Source organism: Oncorhynchus kisutch, linkage group LG23, assembly GCF_002021735.2.
Source record: "Oncorhynchus kisutch isolate 150728-3 linkage group LG23, Okis_V2, whole genome shotgun sequence".
Classification (NCBI taxonomy): domain Eukaryota; kingdom Metazoa; phylum Chordata; class Actinopteri; order Salmoniformes; family Salmonidae; genus Oncorhynchus; species Oncorhynchus kisutch.
This window is the reverse complement of record NC_034196.2, coordinates 39,928,367-39,943,474: the sequence shown is the minus strand read 5'-3', so window position 1 is coordinate 39,943,474 and position 15,108 is coordinate 39,928,367. Positions and strand designations below refer to the sequence as shown.

General features: G+C 44.5%; 1 protein-coding gene across 3 annotated transcripts in view; it reads right to left on the bottom strand.

The window, feature by feature from the left end:
- The window catches only part of map3k1 (mitogen-activated protein kinase kinase kinase 1, E3 ubiquitin protein ligase), a 49,664-nt gene that overhangs the window by 14,113 nt on the left and 20,443 nt on the right, over nt 1–15,108 (bottom strand). For 2 of the 3 annotated variants that reach the window (XM_020458318.2, XM_020458320.2), the window contains exons 2-8: nt 8,854–9,013; nt 7,954–8,172; nt 7,533–7,733; nt 5,455–5,571; nt 4,865–5,016; nt 2,809–2,933; nt 1,579–1,660 (exon numbers count right to left, since the gene is read on the bottom strand). In XM_020458318.2, the coding sequence (XP_020313907.1) occupies nt 1,579–1,660; nt 2,809–2,933; nt 4,865–5,016; nt 5,455–5,571; nt 7,533–7,733; nt 7,954–8,172; nt 8,854–9,013 (1,056 nt within the window). The remainder of the gene's footprint in view (nt 1–1,578; nt 1,661–2,808; nt 2,934–4,864; nt 5,017–5,454; nt 5,572–7,532; nt 7,734–7,953; nt 8,173–8,853; nt 9,014–15,108) is intronic. The other variant, XM_020458319.2, reaches the window with a different exon arrangement.

Genomic DNA, 15,108 nt, shown 5'->3' with positions numbered 1-15,108 from the left:
GGTACGTAACATTATATAGCACTAGAGCATTCAGATAAACATTGTGGAGACATTAAAATGTCTATAGCTTTTAGTTCTATAATGTTTTACAGTGTGTGGGGTGAGTCTCGAATGGTGATGTGTGGGGGGTGAGTCTCGAATGGTGATGTGTGGGGGGTGAGTCTCGAATGGTGATGTGTGGGGGGTGAGTCTCGAATGGTGATGTGTGGGGGGGTATATATATGATGGGGTTGTTGACACTGGTATTCCTGAACTCCCAACCTGGGCTGAGTTGTTGGCTTCTATTAAGCTTTAAGTGGAATGGCTCTGGCACACTGCGTTAGCGTAGCCCTGTTTGACCTAGCATCATGCTAGCCTAGCGCACCACTAACATGCTAATGTGATGTTCTGGCACACTGTGTTAGCGTAGCCCTGTTTGACCTAGAATGATATAGCCTAGCGCACCGCTAATGTGATGGCTCTGGCACACTGCGTTAGCGTAGCCCTGTTTGACCTAGAATGATATAGCACCAGTAACATGCTAATGTGATGTTCTGGCACACTGCGTTAGCGTAGCCCCGTTTGACCTAGAATGATATAGCACCACTAACATGCTAATGGGAGACTAGTCAGGATCAATGCAAAGATGAACGGAGCAAAGTACAGAGAGATTCTTGATGAAAACCTGCTCCAGAGTGCTCAGGATCTCAGAAGGTTGACCTTCCAACAGGACAACGACCCTAAGCACACAGCCAAGACAACGCAGGAGTGGCTTCGGGACAAGTCCTTGAGTGGCCCAGCCAGAGCCCGGAATTGAATCCGATCTCTGGAGAGACCTGAAAATAGCTGTGCAGCAACGCTCGCCATCAAACCTGACTGAGCTTGAGGGGATCTGCAGAGAAGAATGGGAGAAACTCCCCAAATACATGTGTGCCAAGCTTGTAGTGTCATACCCAAGAAGACTTGAGGCTGTAATCGCTGCCAAAGGTGCTTCAGCAAAGTACTGAGTAAAGGTACTGAATAGTTATGGAAATGTAACAGTTTTTAATTTTTTAAATGTCTAAAAAACTGTTTTTGTTTTGCCATTATGGGGTATTGTGGGTAGATTGAGGGGGAAATACGATTTAATCCATTTTAAAATAAGGCAGTAACGTAACAAAATGTGGAAAAAGGGAAGGGGTCTGAATACTTTCCGAATGCACTGTAGCGTAGCTCACCGCTAACACTCAAGGTTCTTTCGTGTCTCTGGGCTACTGTGTCACTGACGTAGCCTGCAATGAATCCACAGACTCATTGTGCAGTTCCAAATCCCTAACACTTTATGAGCTTATAAACAGCTTATAAACCATTGTTAGCTAGCTGTTAGTTAACCATAACTCGCATTCAGCTTGCATGAGATTTGTGAAGCTCCACAGCTGTTCTGTCATCTCAGACGAGGCAGGTGTTTCCTTTCCTCTCAGACACAAATATAGTGAAGCCGCTTCCCCCGTCTTTCACACAACAATACCAGATACCAGCTGGTGCGCTGTCAAATCATTCCCCCTCCCCCATCCCAGGAGTTACTAGTTCCTAGCCCACACAAACACATGTTAAAATTACCTGTAAAAATCATGGGACTTCCACTTGGCTCTACAGAGGGGGCAGATGAGCGTCTCGTGGTTCCGCCGGCATTCCTCAGCCCCTGCGAGACAGACAGACGGTCCAACAGAATTAGCTCTCCCCCAGTTTAGAAAAAAGGACAATGCACTGACTGGCTGTCAAGGAAGTCAATGCGCCAATAAAATGGAGCAACAATTAGACTGGAGTTTAGAGAGAGAGAAGAGGGCTAGGGCCTGGGCACGAACGTGACAGACTATCGAGAGGGCTGTATAGGGCTGTGTGTGTAATGGGAGTAAGTGGAGTGGCCTGTGGTGGTGCTTGCTGGACTATAAAACCTTCATGGATGACTGCATGGAGTCACTAAATGTCAGACGATTCCATGTCTGAGGCCGGGCCACAGAGACCCAGGTCTTAAGCAGTCAGTCGGTCGATGTTAGGGGAGGTCGCTAACGGCTCGTAGCCTATTAGAATTTCCCCCTTCACAGAGTCAGCCTCTGTTTGACGAGGTGTGGGGTGAATAAACATGTATTTTGAGAGAAGCTGATACAGTGAAATGGCACTAAAATAGACAGAGTTGAAGCTCTGAAAGTCTTGTTTTCACTTAGTGCTTTTCTTCACCAGTTGAAGTAGTTGGTGTACAGTGGTAGTGCCATAATGGATATATGTGCATAGTGTTCCTAAAAGCAACTACAACAGAATACCATATGCCCCTCAAATAGAAAAATCTGGACCTTGATGCCAGTTTAACTGCTTTTTTAAAAAGTATTATTCCCCCCTAAATCTGGGACAGATTTAGACCTGGGACACCAGGTGAGTGCAATTAATTATCTGGTAGAACAGAAAACCAGCAGTACTCAGGACCTCGTAGAGTCAGATTTCAATAGCCGCCTTATGAACTAACCCTAAGTGTTACTGGGGTAAAACTATTTTGACAATGTCAGAGCTCACCTTGGCTTAGATGACAGGAACAATATTACACTGTACACGTGTCAAAAGTTTAAATGAGTTGAACTTCTGATAGTGTACTGTAGTACTCACAGACATGCAGTCTTTTGATAGCGTACTGTAGTACTCACAGATATGCAGTCTTTTGATAGCGTACTGTAGTACTCAGATAGACATGCAGTCTTCTGATAGCGTACTGTAGTACTCACAGATATGCAGTCTTTTGATAGCGAACCGTAGTACTCACAGATATGCAGTCTTTTGATAGCGTACTGTAGTACTCACAGATAGACATGCAGTGGTGGTGCAGCTTATTCCTGCAGCCTTCCTCACACACAGTCAGACTCTCCTCATCCAGCATGTCCAACAGACAGATAGGACACATCTGCTCCTCTTCATCCTTCAGACTACTGACAGAGAGAGACAGAGGGGGTTAGAGAGAGAGAGAAAGAGACACACAGAGGGGGATGCAGAGAGAGATGGGGAAGAGAAAAATAAAGGACATACCTATACACCCACACACACTGCTCAAAAAAATAAAGGGAACACTGAAATAACACATCCTAGATCTGAATGAATGAAATATTCTTATTAAATACTTTTTTCTTTACATAGTTGAATGTGCTGACAACAAAATCACACAAAAATTATCAATGGAAATCAAATTTATCAAACCATGGGGGTCTGGATTTGGAGTCACACTCAAAATTAAAGTGGAAAACCACACTACAGGCTGATCCAACTTGGATGTAATGTCCTTAAAACAAGTTGAAATGAGGCTCAGTAGTGTGTGTGGCCTCCACGTGCCTGTATGACCTCCCTACAACGCCTGGGCATGCTCCTGATGAGGTGGCGGATGGTCTCCTGAGAGATCTCCTCCCAGACCTGGACTAAAGCATCCGCCAACTCCTGGACAGTCTGTGGTACAACGTGGCGTTGGTGGATGGAGCGAGACATGATGTCCCAGATGTGCTCAATTGGATTCAGGTCTGGGAATGGGCGGGCCAGTCCATAGCATCAATGCCTTCCTCTTGCAGGAACTGCTGACACACTCCAGCCACATGAGGTCTAGCATTGTCTTGCATTAGGAGAAACCCAGGGCCAACCGCACCAGCATATGGTCTCACAAGGGGTCTGAGGATCTCATCTCGGTACCTAATGGCAGTCAGGCTACCTCTGGCGAGCACATGGAGGGCTGTGCGGCCCCCCAAAGAAATGCCACCCCACACCATGACTGACCCACCACCAAACAAGTCATGCTGGAGGATGTTGCAGACAGCAGAACGTTCTCCACGGCGTCTCCAGACTCTGTCACATGTGCTCAGTGTGAACCTGATTTCATCTGTGAAGAGCACGGGGCGCCAGTGGCGAATTTGCCAATCTTGGTGTTCTCTGGCAAATGCCAAACGTCCTGCATGGTGTTGGGCTGTAAGCACAACCCCCACCTGTGGACGTCGGGCCCTCATACCACCCTCATGGAGTCTGTTTCTGACCGTTTGAGCAGATACATGCACATTTGTGGCCTGCTGGAGGTCATTGGCAGATTGGCCAACAACCTCCTTCCCTCAGTAAGAGGATTGAAGATGGGTCGTGGCTGGGTCTTCCAGCATGACAACGACCCGAAACACACAGCCAGGGCAACTAAGGAGTGGCTCCGAAAGAAGCATCTCAAGGTCCTGGAGTGGCCTAGCCAGTCTCCAGACCTGAACCCAATAGAAAATCTTTGGAGGGAGCTGAAAGTCCGTATTGCCCAGCGACAGCCCCGAAACCTGAAGGATCTGGAGAAGGTCTGTATGGAGGAGTGGGCCATAATCCCTGCTTGCAGTGTGTGCAAACCTGTTCAAGAACTACAGGAAATGTATAATCTCTGTAATTGTAAACAAAGGTTTCTGTACCAAATATTAAGTTCTGCTTTTCTGATGTATCAAATACTTATGTCATGCAATAAAATGCAAATTAATTACTTAAAAACCATACAATGTGATTTTCTGGCTTTTTGTTTTAGATTCCGTCTCTCACAGTTGAAGTGTACCTATGATAAAAATTACAGACCTCTACATGCTTTGTAAGTAGGAAAACCTGTAAAATCGTCCGTGTATCAAATACTTGTTTTCCCCACTGTAGATATAAAAATAACAGCCAGGGCAGAATAGGAAAGAGAAATGGATGTTGGACCAATGTGGTAAACCAATGCTTGACCCTCGTTCACATCAAAATCAAACATTTTACAACACTTATGTTTATACAACTTGGTGGTATTCAAGGGCCTTCTTGCATAATGTTTTAAAATACAACATCTGTACCCTGTGTGTGTGTGTGTGTGTGTGTGTGTGTGTACTACCTGCTGTCGTTGCTCGAGGCGCCAGAGTTGCTGGACGGACAGGACGTGTGGGGGTTGGACATGCGCGACACAAACTTCTGAATGGTGTTGCGCGACGGCGCCTTGATGCGCGAGCTGCGGCGATTGTGGTACTTCTGGAACAAGCTCTCCACCTGGAGACAATGCCACAGTTAGCAGTCGTAGGGAGAAATTTGCCCTAGACGCTGATCTTGGGTCAGATTGGCATTCTCTCTACGAGTGGTAAAGTATCTACGTATTCAAGTGCATATCTAACGTGCATTCAAGATGGTGCAAGTTATTGAAAGTTAACATAAATTAGAAATATTCTAGCTTTGAAGTTTCTTTGGAAATTGGTCATTACAAAATGGGTTTAGTTAATCATGTATGCCCTTATGAAACTATTGTTTCGACCTGAAGCATACTGTGCTGGTTTCGGATATCCCCATTTTCACATTGTCCTGGTTTCAGCAACTATGGTGGATCCTTAAACAGGCCAGCACGGTACAGCTCAGTTTGCTCAGCTCAGTAGGGAGAAAGGGGAATTACACAGATTGGTTACAGGGCATGTCGGTTGGTTGCTGGAAGGTTACCTCAAAGTTTTTGAGGGTTTTCCTCCAGAGCAGGGGGTCTGAGGGCTCCAGCTGGAAGACACGGAGCATGACGAAGAGGACGTGGATACAGAACGCCCCTCGGCCACAGCTACAGGTCTACAGTGAATGGAGAGGAGGACAGCAGACCGGGGGGTTACTCACGTGTGTGTGTATATACATACCAACACCGCACTCACAAACACACGCGCAGACACACACAGATGGCCATAAACGGTCACACAGACCGATACAGACCTGCTGATCCATCTGTTCCAAATAGTACCCTATTCCCCCACATTGGACAATGCTCTGGTCAAAAGTAGTGTGATTTGGGACGCAAGCCTTTAGTAAGAGGAAGCTCTACATCGCTCCATCTCTACATTAGCGATGGAGCGTTTACCCGGCCATTTGCTACTGTAGCGATTATCCGGCCATTTGCTACTGTAGCGATTATCCGGCCATTTGCTACTGTAGCGATTATCCGGCCATTTGCTACTGTAGCGATTACCCGGCCATTTGCTACTGTAGCGATTACCCGGCCATTTGCTACTGTAGCAATTACCCGACCATTTGCTATTGTAGCGATTGTGCGATTACCCAGCCATTTACAAACGATAAATCGCTCCAGGGGTAAATGGCCGGGTAACGCTCCAGTAGTAAATGGCCGGGTAACGCTCCAGTAGTAAATGGCCGGGTAACGCTCCAGTAGTAAATGGCCGGGTAACGCTCCAGTAGTAAATGGCCGGGTAACGCTCCAGTAGTAAATGGCCGGGTAACGCTCCAGTAGTAAATGGCCGGGTAACGCTCCAGTAGTAAATGGCCGGGTAACGCTCCAGTAGTAAATGGCCGGGTAACGCTCCAGTAGTAAATGGCCGGGTAACGCTCCAGTAGTAAATGGCCGGGTAACGCTCCAGTAGTAAATGGCCGGGTAACGCTCCAGTAGTAAATGGCCGGGTAACGCTCCAGTAGTAAATGGCCGGGTAACGCTCCAGTAGTAAATGGCCGGGTAACGCTCCAGTAGTAAATGGCCGGGTAACGCTCCAGTAGTAAATGGCCGGGTAACGCTCCAGTAGTAAATGGCTGGGTAAACAAAAAGAGCCTGCCAATGTACAAGTGAAGCAAATTGTTAAAGTAACTGTCCAGTGTTTCCAGATTGATGAAATATGACCTATAATTACTTACAATATGAGTAAAATGGTTTTCCTTCCAAAAAAATTGTAATTAGGTTCTGTATGTTAAAAAGCAACATAATAGTGTGGGCATATATTGGTCATAAAAATATTAATGCGAGTAGACCGCTGATTGGCCAGCTCATCCTCCTTTAGACCGCTGATTGGCCAGCTCATCCTCTTCAGGAGTATGATGTCATACTCTGAGAAAATAGCAAACGTTCTTGTTGAGATACAAGTTTGAGGTGTGGTTTTTTAACAGGTTTTTTTTTCTTAGTACAACTACATATGGGGATATTATTTTTTGATGATATATAGTATTATATTGTTTTGACAATATTGTAATATTTTTTTTGCACTAGTCTCCTCAGGACTGTAGGGGAAGAAAATTGAATCGCAATAAAATCACAGTATCGAATTGCAACACATAATCGGCCCCTAAGTATCATGACAATATCGTATCGTGAGGTCCCTGGCAATTCCCAGCCCTATTATTTCTCCAATTTATGCTTTGGCCACAAATACGAGTATAAGATGAGTCAACAACATTATTTGGGTATGAGTGAACATAATACGAGCTTTTAAAAAAGTGAGATTTTCAAATGAACAGTTACTCTACCCCCATTGCTGTAAACACAATTTGGTAAAAGCTGGAGCCGCTGTGGCAGCCAAGCCTCAATCTAGCCTGCCAGTTGGAATCTGACAAACTTCCATCAGCTTAATCAATTCCCAATCGACCAAGTCTAGACACTTGTATATGTTTGAAATGTCTGTATCGGTATAATAGCTGATAACACCCATCTAATCCTTTTAATATCTACACAAATACATAGAGGTTAGAGGGAGTCGATTTGAAAATTAAATCTGTTTAAATCTTCATTGTCTGAGTGGACTTCCAGCACTTCCTACCTGTGGACCAATGAACACCCTGTATTTGTTGTCGGGGCTGTCTCCTCCAATCAGAAAGGAGTTGGGGCCTATCTGCTGCAGTAGGTAGAGGCGAGCCCTCATGACCTTGTTGACGCGGCGACTGGTCTCCTCAGGACTGTAGGGGGAGAAGCCGTCTGGGGAGGGCGCCCGGCGAGGGGGCGTCACCCTGCCACTCTGAAACTACACAACATCAGATCAAGACAGCTTCAGAACAATAGTTACATGGGTATATTATACTGTCACCAAATAGTCACTTAGGACTTTATATTACTATGATGGAGTTTAAAGAACTGTAAAAACTAAGTGAAGAGGCTTGATATCTAATCAATGTTATATTATCATCAAAATGTTTTTATGCCTGTGCATTGTGTGCGCGCTAAGTCTGTGTGTGGCTAATCACCGGCACGGGTGAGGCCCTCTTCCTGCGCACCCCGGGGGACTCCGGCTTCCCACTGGCCCTGCCAGAGGAAGAGGAGGAGGAAGAGGGGGGTCCAGGGGAGGGGCTGCGGCGGCCTCTGCTCTGCTGGGGGGAGGAGCTGGTGGGTGCATCGGCTCCGACCTCTGCCCCTTTGCAGCCCGCCTCGCTCCCGTCCGGTCGCAGGGGGACGGGCTTCACCACCTGAGGGAGAGAAGGAGAGGGGGTTAATATGCGGTTGGGGTAGGCCAAATGAGGCCTAAATGACAGTAGAGTCCCTTTACAGTGGAACGTTCAGACAGACATTTGTTATGTAGAACAAGCATGCTTCTCTGACATGTAGAACAAGGAATCGTATCAGCTCTATCCATGGCATTTCTATCTGCGACGTTGGTCAACTGAACACGGGTCTGTAGATCTGGTGGAAGCATTGACATTTCCACGCAGCCAATCAGAAGGCATGATGTAGCTATATTACCATAATACATATATCCATCTAATCCTCTCAGAAGAGTGCCAAGACTAGAGGTCGGGGGCTAGAGGTCAGGGGGCTTGAGGTCAGCATGTGTGTGTGCTGTGAAAGACTAGGTGCAACATAATGGTGCAATGCCCAGGGTTGGACATGTCCAATTCTGCTCGATTTCAGTCATGAAAACAAAAAACTTTATTTCAAAGCATTAACAGTATCAAATCAATCTTTAGAGTAGTGAATATTTAAGAGTTGCTTGGATCTATAAATGTTAAGCGTGGCACAGTAAGCTAAGTGCACACACGTGGTGTTCTCTGTGTGTGTGTATGTATAGACCTACATGTTTATATAGTATTATAGCCATGTGTGCACGTGTTTGTTTCTGTGTCCATGTGTGTCAGGCTGCAGCAGCTCACCACCGGGCCTCTCCTGCTACGTCTCTCCAGCCACTCGTGCTTCCAGGTGGGCATGCAGGTGGCCTTGAGCTTCTCCCGGATCATCCGCTCCTCGGGCCGGTCTTCCATCTTCTGCAGACCCCGCAGGGTATCCTTACTCTCCATGTCGCGACTACAGAGACTACAGAGAAACCACAGAGGGGGAGGAGTTAGACAATGGCAACTGCTTGGCATCTGACCGCAAGGCACTACAAAGGATGGTGCTTACGGCCCAGTACATCACTGGGGCTAAGCTACCTGACATCCAGGATCTCTATACCAGGCAGTTTCAAAGGAAACATATCAACAGGCTGATTAAACAGCATGATCATTACACATGTGCACCTTGTGCTGGGGACAATAAAAGGCCATTTTAAAATGTGCAACATATTGCCACAGATGTCTCAAGTTGAGGGAGTGGGAAATTGGCATGCTAACTGCAGGAATGTCCACCAGAGCTGTTGAATGTTCATTTCTCTACCATAAGCTGCCTCCAACATCATTTTAGAGAATTTGGCAATAAGTCCAACCAGCCTCACAACCGCAGACCATGTGTAACCATGCCAGCCCAGGACCTCCACATCAGTCTTCTTCACCTGTGGGATTGTCTAAGGGGGGGGGGGGGGGGGGAGGGGGGGGGGCTGAGGAGTATTTGTCTGTAGAAAGCCCTGATTGGCTGGGCCTGGCTCCCCAGTGGGTGGGCCTGGCTGCACCCCTGCCTAGTCATGTAAAATCCATAGATTAAGGTCTAATTTATTTATTTAAATTGACTGATTTCCTTATATTAGCTTTAACTCAGTAAAACCTTAGAAATTGTTGAATTTATATTTTTGTTCAGTGTATGTACATATACATCTACCTTAAGTACCCCTGCACAGACTCGGAACTGGTAACCCGTGTACAGGGCCTGAAACATTTTGGTCCACCATGATTGTTGCCATAATTACACCAAACACTTTTTAAAAACGTTTTTTTAACAGATGAGCATGCTTTGTAATGTTTCTAAAACAAATGTATTACTAGTAAAAAGTGGTAGATTGCTAAATGTTTACATTTGAACCAAATTATTACAGAGACAAAATGTTCAGCTACTCCCTTCAAGGGCGGGAGGTTACCATGGCAACGGGGGCACTAGCTGCTCAAGTTGTTAGTGACACAGAATCTGACTAGTAGCCGGTGCCTTCAGTTGAAGCAAAAATCAAACATTGAAAAACAACCTAGCTCGTGAACAAAACAATGTAAATAGTCAAGACACAGAAGGACAAAGTCTCACTTTAGTAGACTTGAGTAAATTAGATCATCTTTAATGCCTGTGCGCAGCACTTCCAAAATGACTTCCATCTCAGTGTGTACAGCTCCCCAGCCAGGTGTTGCTGTGTGTCACGGGATGGATAGATATAGAAGTCCTAGTTCTTTGTGTGATTAGCTACAAGCTATGAACCAAAACAACAGAAACACATTGAAAACAGCTACTGCAGCATTTATTTAGCTGTAAATGTGCTCATACTTGGCAGGTGGCGTGTGTTCATTTTAGACCCTGCCATATAGCCAAGTTAATCATTGTGTATTTATTCCTCGTGTTATTATTTTTCTATTATTTCTCTGCATTGTTGGGAAGGGCCCATCAGTAAGCGTTTCACTTTGTCTACAACTGTAGATTTGGTTGACAATACCCAGCAAACTAGAAACATTCCCAGAACATTATCCAAGATTCCCATGATGTTCTAGTTAGGGTTCTCTTACATTAGGTTGATAAACATTCAGAGGATGTTTTTAATAACATCTTTATGTTTAACATTCACTAAAATATTGTGCACAACATTATAAAAACCACCACAGAACATTCCCCCAAAAGTTATCATTGGGTTTCCAGGTAATGTAATAATAATAATGTACCAGTAATGTTTTCCCAGCAAACCAAAATTGATTCTGTGAAAGTTCCCAGAACATTCTTTAGGTCACGGCAAATGTTCTCATAACACACATTCCTGGTTATGATTATAGAAGGTTTGTATAAAATATTTGCCATTGTTGCAAAAATGTTACTATAAAACATTTTAAAAAGGTTACCAGGATGTTTCATAAGGTTGTGGGACCAGTCTGGTGAGAACATTGTGGGGCCATGACAAAAGATACCCTACCGGTCAAAAGTTTTAGAACACCTACACAGTCAAGGGTTTTTCTTTATTTTTACTACATTGTAGAATAATAGTGAAGACATCAAAACTATGAAATAACACATATGGAATAATTTAGTAACCAAAAAAAAGTGTTAAACAAATCCAAATGTATTTTAGATTCTTCAAATAGCCACCCTTTGCCTTGATGACAGCTTTGCACGCGCTTGGAATTCTCTCAACCAGCTTCATGAGGTAGTCACCTGGAATGCATTTCAATTAACAGGTGTGCCTTGTCTAAAGTTAATTTTTGGAATTTCTTTCCTTCTTAATGCATTTGAGCCAATCATTTGTTTTGTGACAAGGTAGGGGTGGTATACAGAAAATGGCCTTACTTGGTAAAAGACCAAGTCCATATATGGCAATTACTTTAAGACATGAAGGTCAGTAAATACGAAACATTTCAAGACCTTTGAAAGTTTCTTCAAATGCAGTCGCAAAAACCATCCAAGTGCTATGATGAAACTGGCTCTCATGAGGACAGCCACAGGAATGGAAGACCCAGAGTTACCTCTGCTGCAGACGATAAGTTCATTAGAGATACCAGCCTCAGAAATAGCAGTCCAAATAAATGCTTCAGAATTCAAGTAATCAAATCCAATTTTATATGTCACGTGCCCCGAATACAACAGGTGAAATAAAAACTGTAAAAATGACACCGGTTAGTCAGGCTGATTGAGGTAGTATGTACATGTAGATATGGTTAAAGTGACTATGCATATATGATAGACAGAGAGTAGCAGTAGCGTAAAAGAAGGGTTGGCGGGTGGCGGGACACAATGCAGAGAGCCTGGTTAGCTATGCAGATAGCCGCGAGCATAGAAGTGATTTAGCTCTTCTGTGCTTCCCTTTGTGCTTCCCTTTGCCACATAAGACGAGCGTCGGAGCCGGTACGATTCAATCTTAGCCCTGTATTGACGTGTTTGCCTGTTTGATGGTTCGTCAGAAGGCATAGCAGGATTTCTTATAAGTTTCCGGGTTAGAGTCCCGCACCTTGAAAGCGGCAGCTCTACCCTTTATCTCAGTGCGAATGTTGCCTGTAATCCATGGCTTCTGGTTTGGGTCTGTATGTACAGTCACTGTGGGGGCGACGTCCTCGATGCACTTATTGATAAAGCCAGTGAGTGATGTGGTGTATTCCTCAATGCAATCGGAAGAATCCCGGAACATGTTCCAGTCTGATAGCAAAACAGTCCTGAGGTTTAGCGTCTGCTTCACCTAACCACTTTTTTAAATAGAGCGAGTCACTGGTGCTTCCTGCTTTAATTTTCGCTTGTAAGCAGGAATGAGGAGGATATCATTGTGTTCGGATTTAGCCGTTTGGAGGGCGAGGGTGAGTTCTTTACGCGTCTCTGTGTGTAGAGTACAGGTGAACATTTAACATGTTGATAGAAATTAGGTAGAACTGATTTAAGTTCCCTGCATTAAAGTCTCCGGCCACTAGGAGCGCCGCCTCTGGGTGAGTGGTTTCCTGTTTGCTTATTTCCTTATACAGCTAACTGAGTGCGGTCTTAGTGCCAGCATCTGTCTGTGGTGGTAAATAAACAGCCACAAAAAGTATAGCTGAGAACTCTAGGCAAATCGTGTGGTCTGCATTTTATCTGTGTCCTCTGTACCTGCGTCTCTTCCTCTTGCAAATAACTGGGATGTTGGCCTTGTCAGGTGTTCGGAGAATGTCCTGTGCGTCCTGCTTGAAGAAAAAAATCTTTGTCTAAACAGAGGTGAGTGATCGCTGTCCTGATATCCAGAAGCTCTTTTTTGCCATAAGATACAGTTGCAGAAACATTATGTACAAAATAAGTTAAAAATAACGCGAAAAAAACAAACAATAATAGCACAATTAGTTGGGCTCCCGTAAAACTGCTGCCATTTCACCTCAGACATCTTAACAACAACTGTTCAAAGGAGACCGCGTGAATCAGGCCTTCATGGTCGAATTTCTGCAAAGAAACCACTACTTAGAAGGACATCAATAAGAAGAAGAGACCTGCTCGGGCAATGAACATTAGACCGATGGAAATTTGTCCTTTGGGCTGATGAGTCCAAATTGGAGATTTTTGGTTCCAACTGCTGTGTCTTTGTGGGACGTGGTGTGGGTGAATGGATGATCTCGGCATGTGTATTTCCCACCGTGAAGCATGGAGGTAGAGGTGTTATGGTGTGGGGGTGCTTTGCTGGTGACACTGTCGTGATTTATTTACAATTCAAGGCACACTTAACCAGCATGGCTACCACAGCATTCTGCAGCGATACGCCATCCCATCTGGTTTTTGCTTAGTGGTACGCTCATTTGTTTTCAACAGGACAATGACCCAACACACCTACAGGCCGTGTAAGGGCTATTTGACCAAGGAGAGTGATGGAGTGCTGCAACAGAATACCTGGCCTTCACAATCACCCGACCTCAACCCAATTGAGATGGTTTGGGATGAGTCGGGCCACAGAGAAGGAAAAGTAGCCAATAAGTGCTTAGCATATGTGGGAATATGTGTAGACCTCCACAAGTCTGGTTCATCCTTGGGAGCAATTTCCAAACGCCTGAAGGTACCACATTCATCTGTACAAACAGTACACAAGTATAAACACCATGGGACCACGCAGCCGTCATACCGCTCAGGAAGGAGACGCGTTCTGTCTCCTAGCGATTAACCTACTCTGGTGCGAAAAGTGCAAATCAATCCCAGAACAGCAGCCTTGTGAAGATGCTGGAGGAAACATGTACTAAAGTATCTATATCCACAGTAAAACTAGTCCTATATCAACATAACCTGAAAGGCCACTCAGCAAGGAAGAAGCCACTGCTCCAAAACCGCCATAAAAAAGCCACACTACGATTTGCAATTGCACATGGGGACAAAGGTCGTACATTTTGGAGAAATGTCCTCTGGTCTGATGAATCAAAATTAGAACTGTTTGGCCATAATGACCAGCGTTATGGTTGGAGGAAAAGAAGGGGCTTGCAAGCCATAGAACACCATCCCAACCGTGAAGCACGGGGGTGGCAGCATCATGTTGTGGGGGGTGCTTTGCTGCAGGAGAGACTGGTGCACTTCACAAAATAGACAGCTTCATGAGGTAGGAAAATTATTTTGATATATTGAAGCAACAGGAAGTTAAAGCTTCAGTCAGGAAGTTAAAGCTTGGTCACAAATGGGTCTTCTAAATAGATAATGACCCCAAGCATACTTCCAAAGTTGTGGCAAAATGGCTTAAGGACAACAAAGCCACGGTACTGGTGTGGCCATCACAAAGCCCTGACCTCAATCCTATAGATTTGTGGGCAGAACTGAAAAAGCGTGTGCGAGCAAGGAGGCCTACAAACCTGACTCAGTTACACAAGCTCTGTCAGGAGGAATGGGCCAAAACCTCACCCAACTTATTGTTGGAAGCTTGTGGAAGGCTTCCTGAAACATTTGACCCAAGTTAAACAATTTAAAAGCAATGCTACCAAATACTAATTGAGTGTATGTAAACTTCTGACCCACTGGGAATGTGATGAAATAAAAACAAGCTGAAATAAATAATTCTCTACTATTATTCTGACATTTCACATTCTTAAAATAAAGTGGTGATCCTAACTGACCTAAGACAGGGAGCTTTTACTAGGATCAAATGTTAGGAATTGTGAAAAACTGAGTTTAAATGTTTTTGGCTAAGGTGTATGTAAACTTCCGACTTTAACTATAATTAGGTTGTGGGAACAGTGTGAGTACATTAAAAGAGAAGTTCCCAAAACACAAAATATGCTCAGTTGTGATGTCATTCAGGCAATGTTTATGTTAGGTTGCACAGGACATTCCCTTAATGTGGTAAGAATTAAAAAAGGTTTGTTTTCATGACATTCATAGCATATCTGTTTTAGGTTGAACATAATATTCCATTGATGTTCACGTAATATACATTTCACCTCGTCTAACAGGTCTACAGAACACTTCAAGGACATTGACAATGTTATATTTTACCTAATATTACCACAACATTATCAGCATGCAAATAAAAGCATAAGAAAGCAGATTTGAACATTTTAAATTTACTTAACAAGGCAAGTGTTACGGATGTG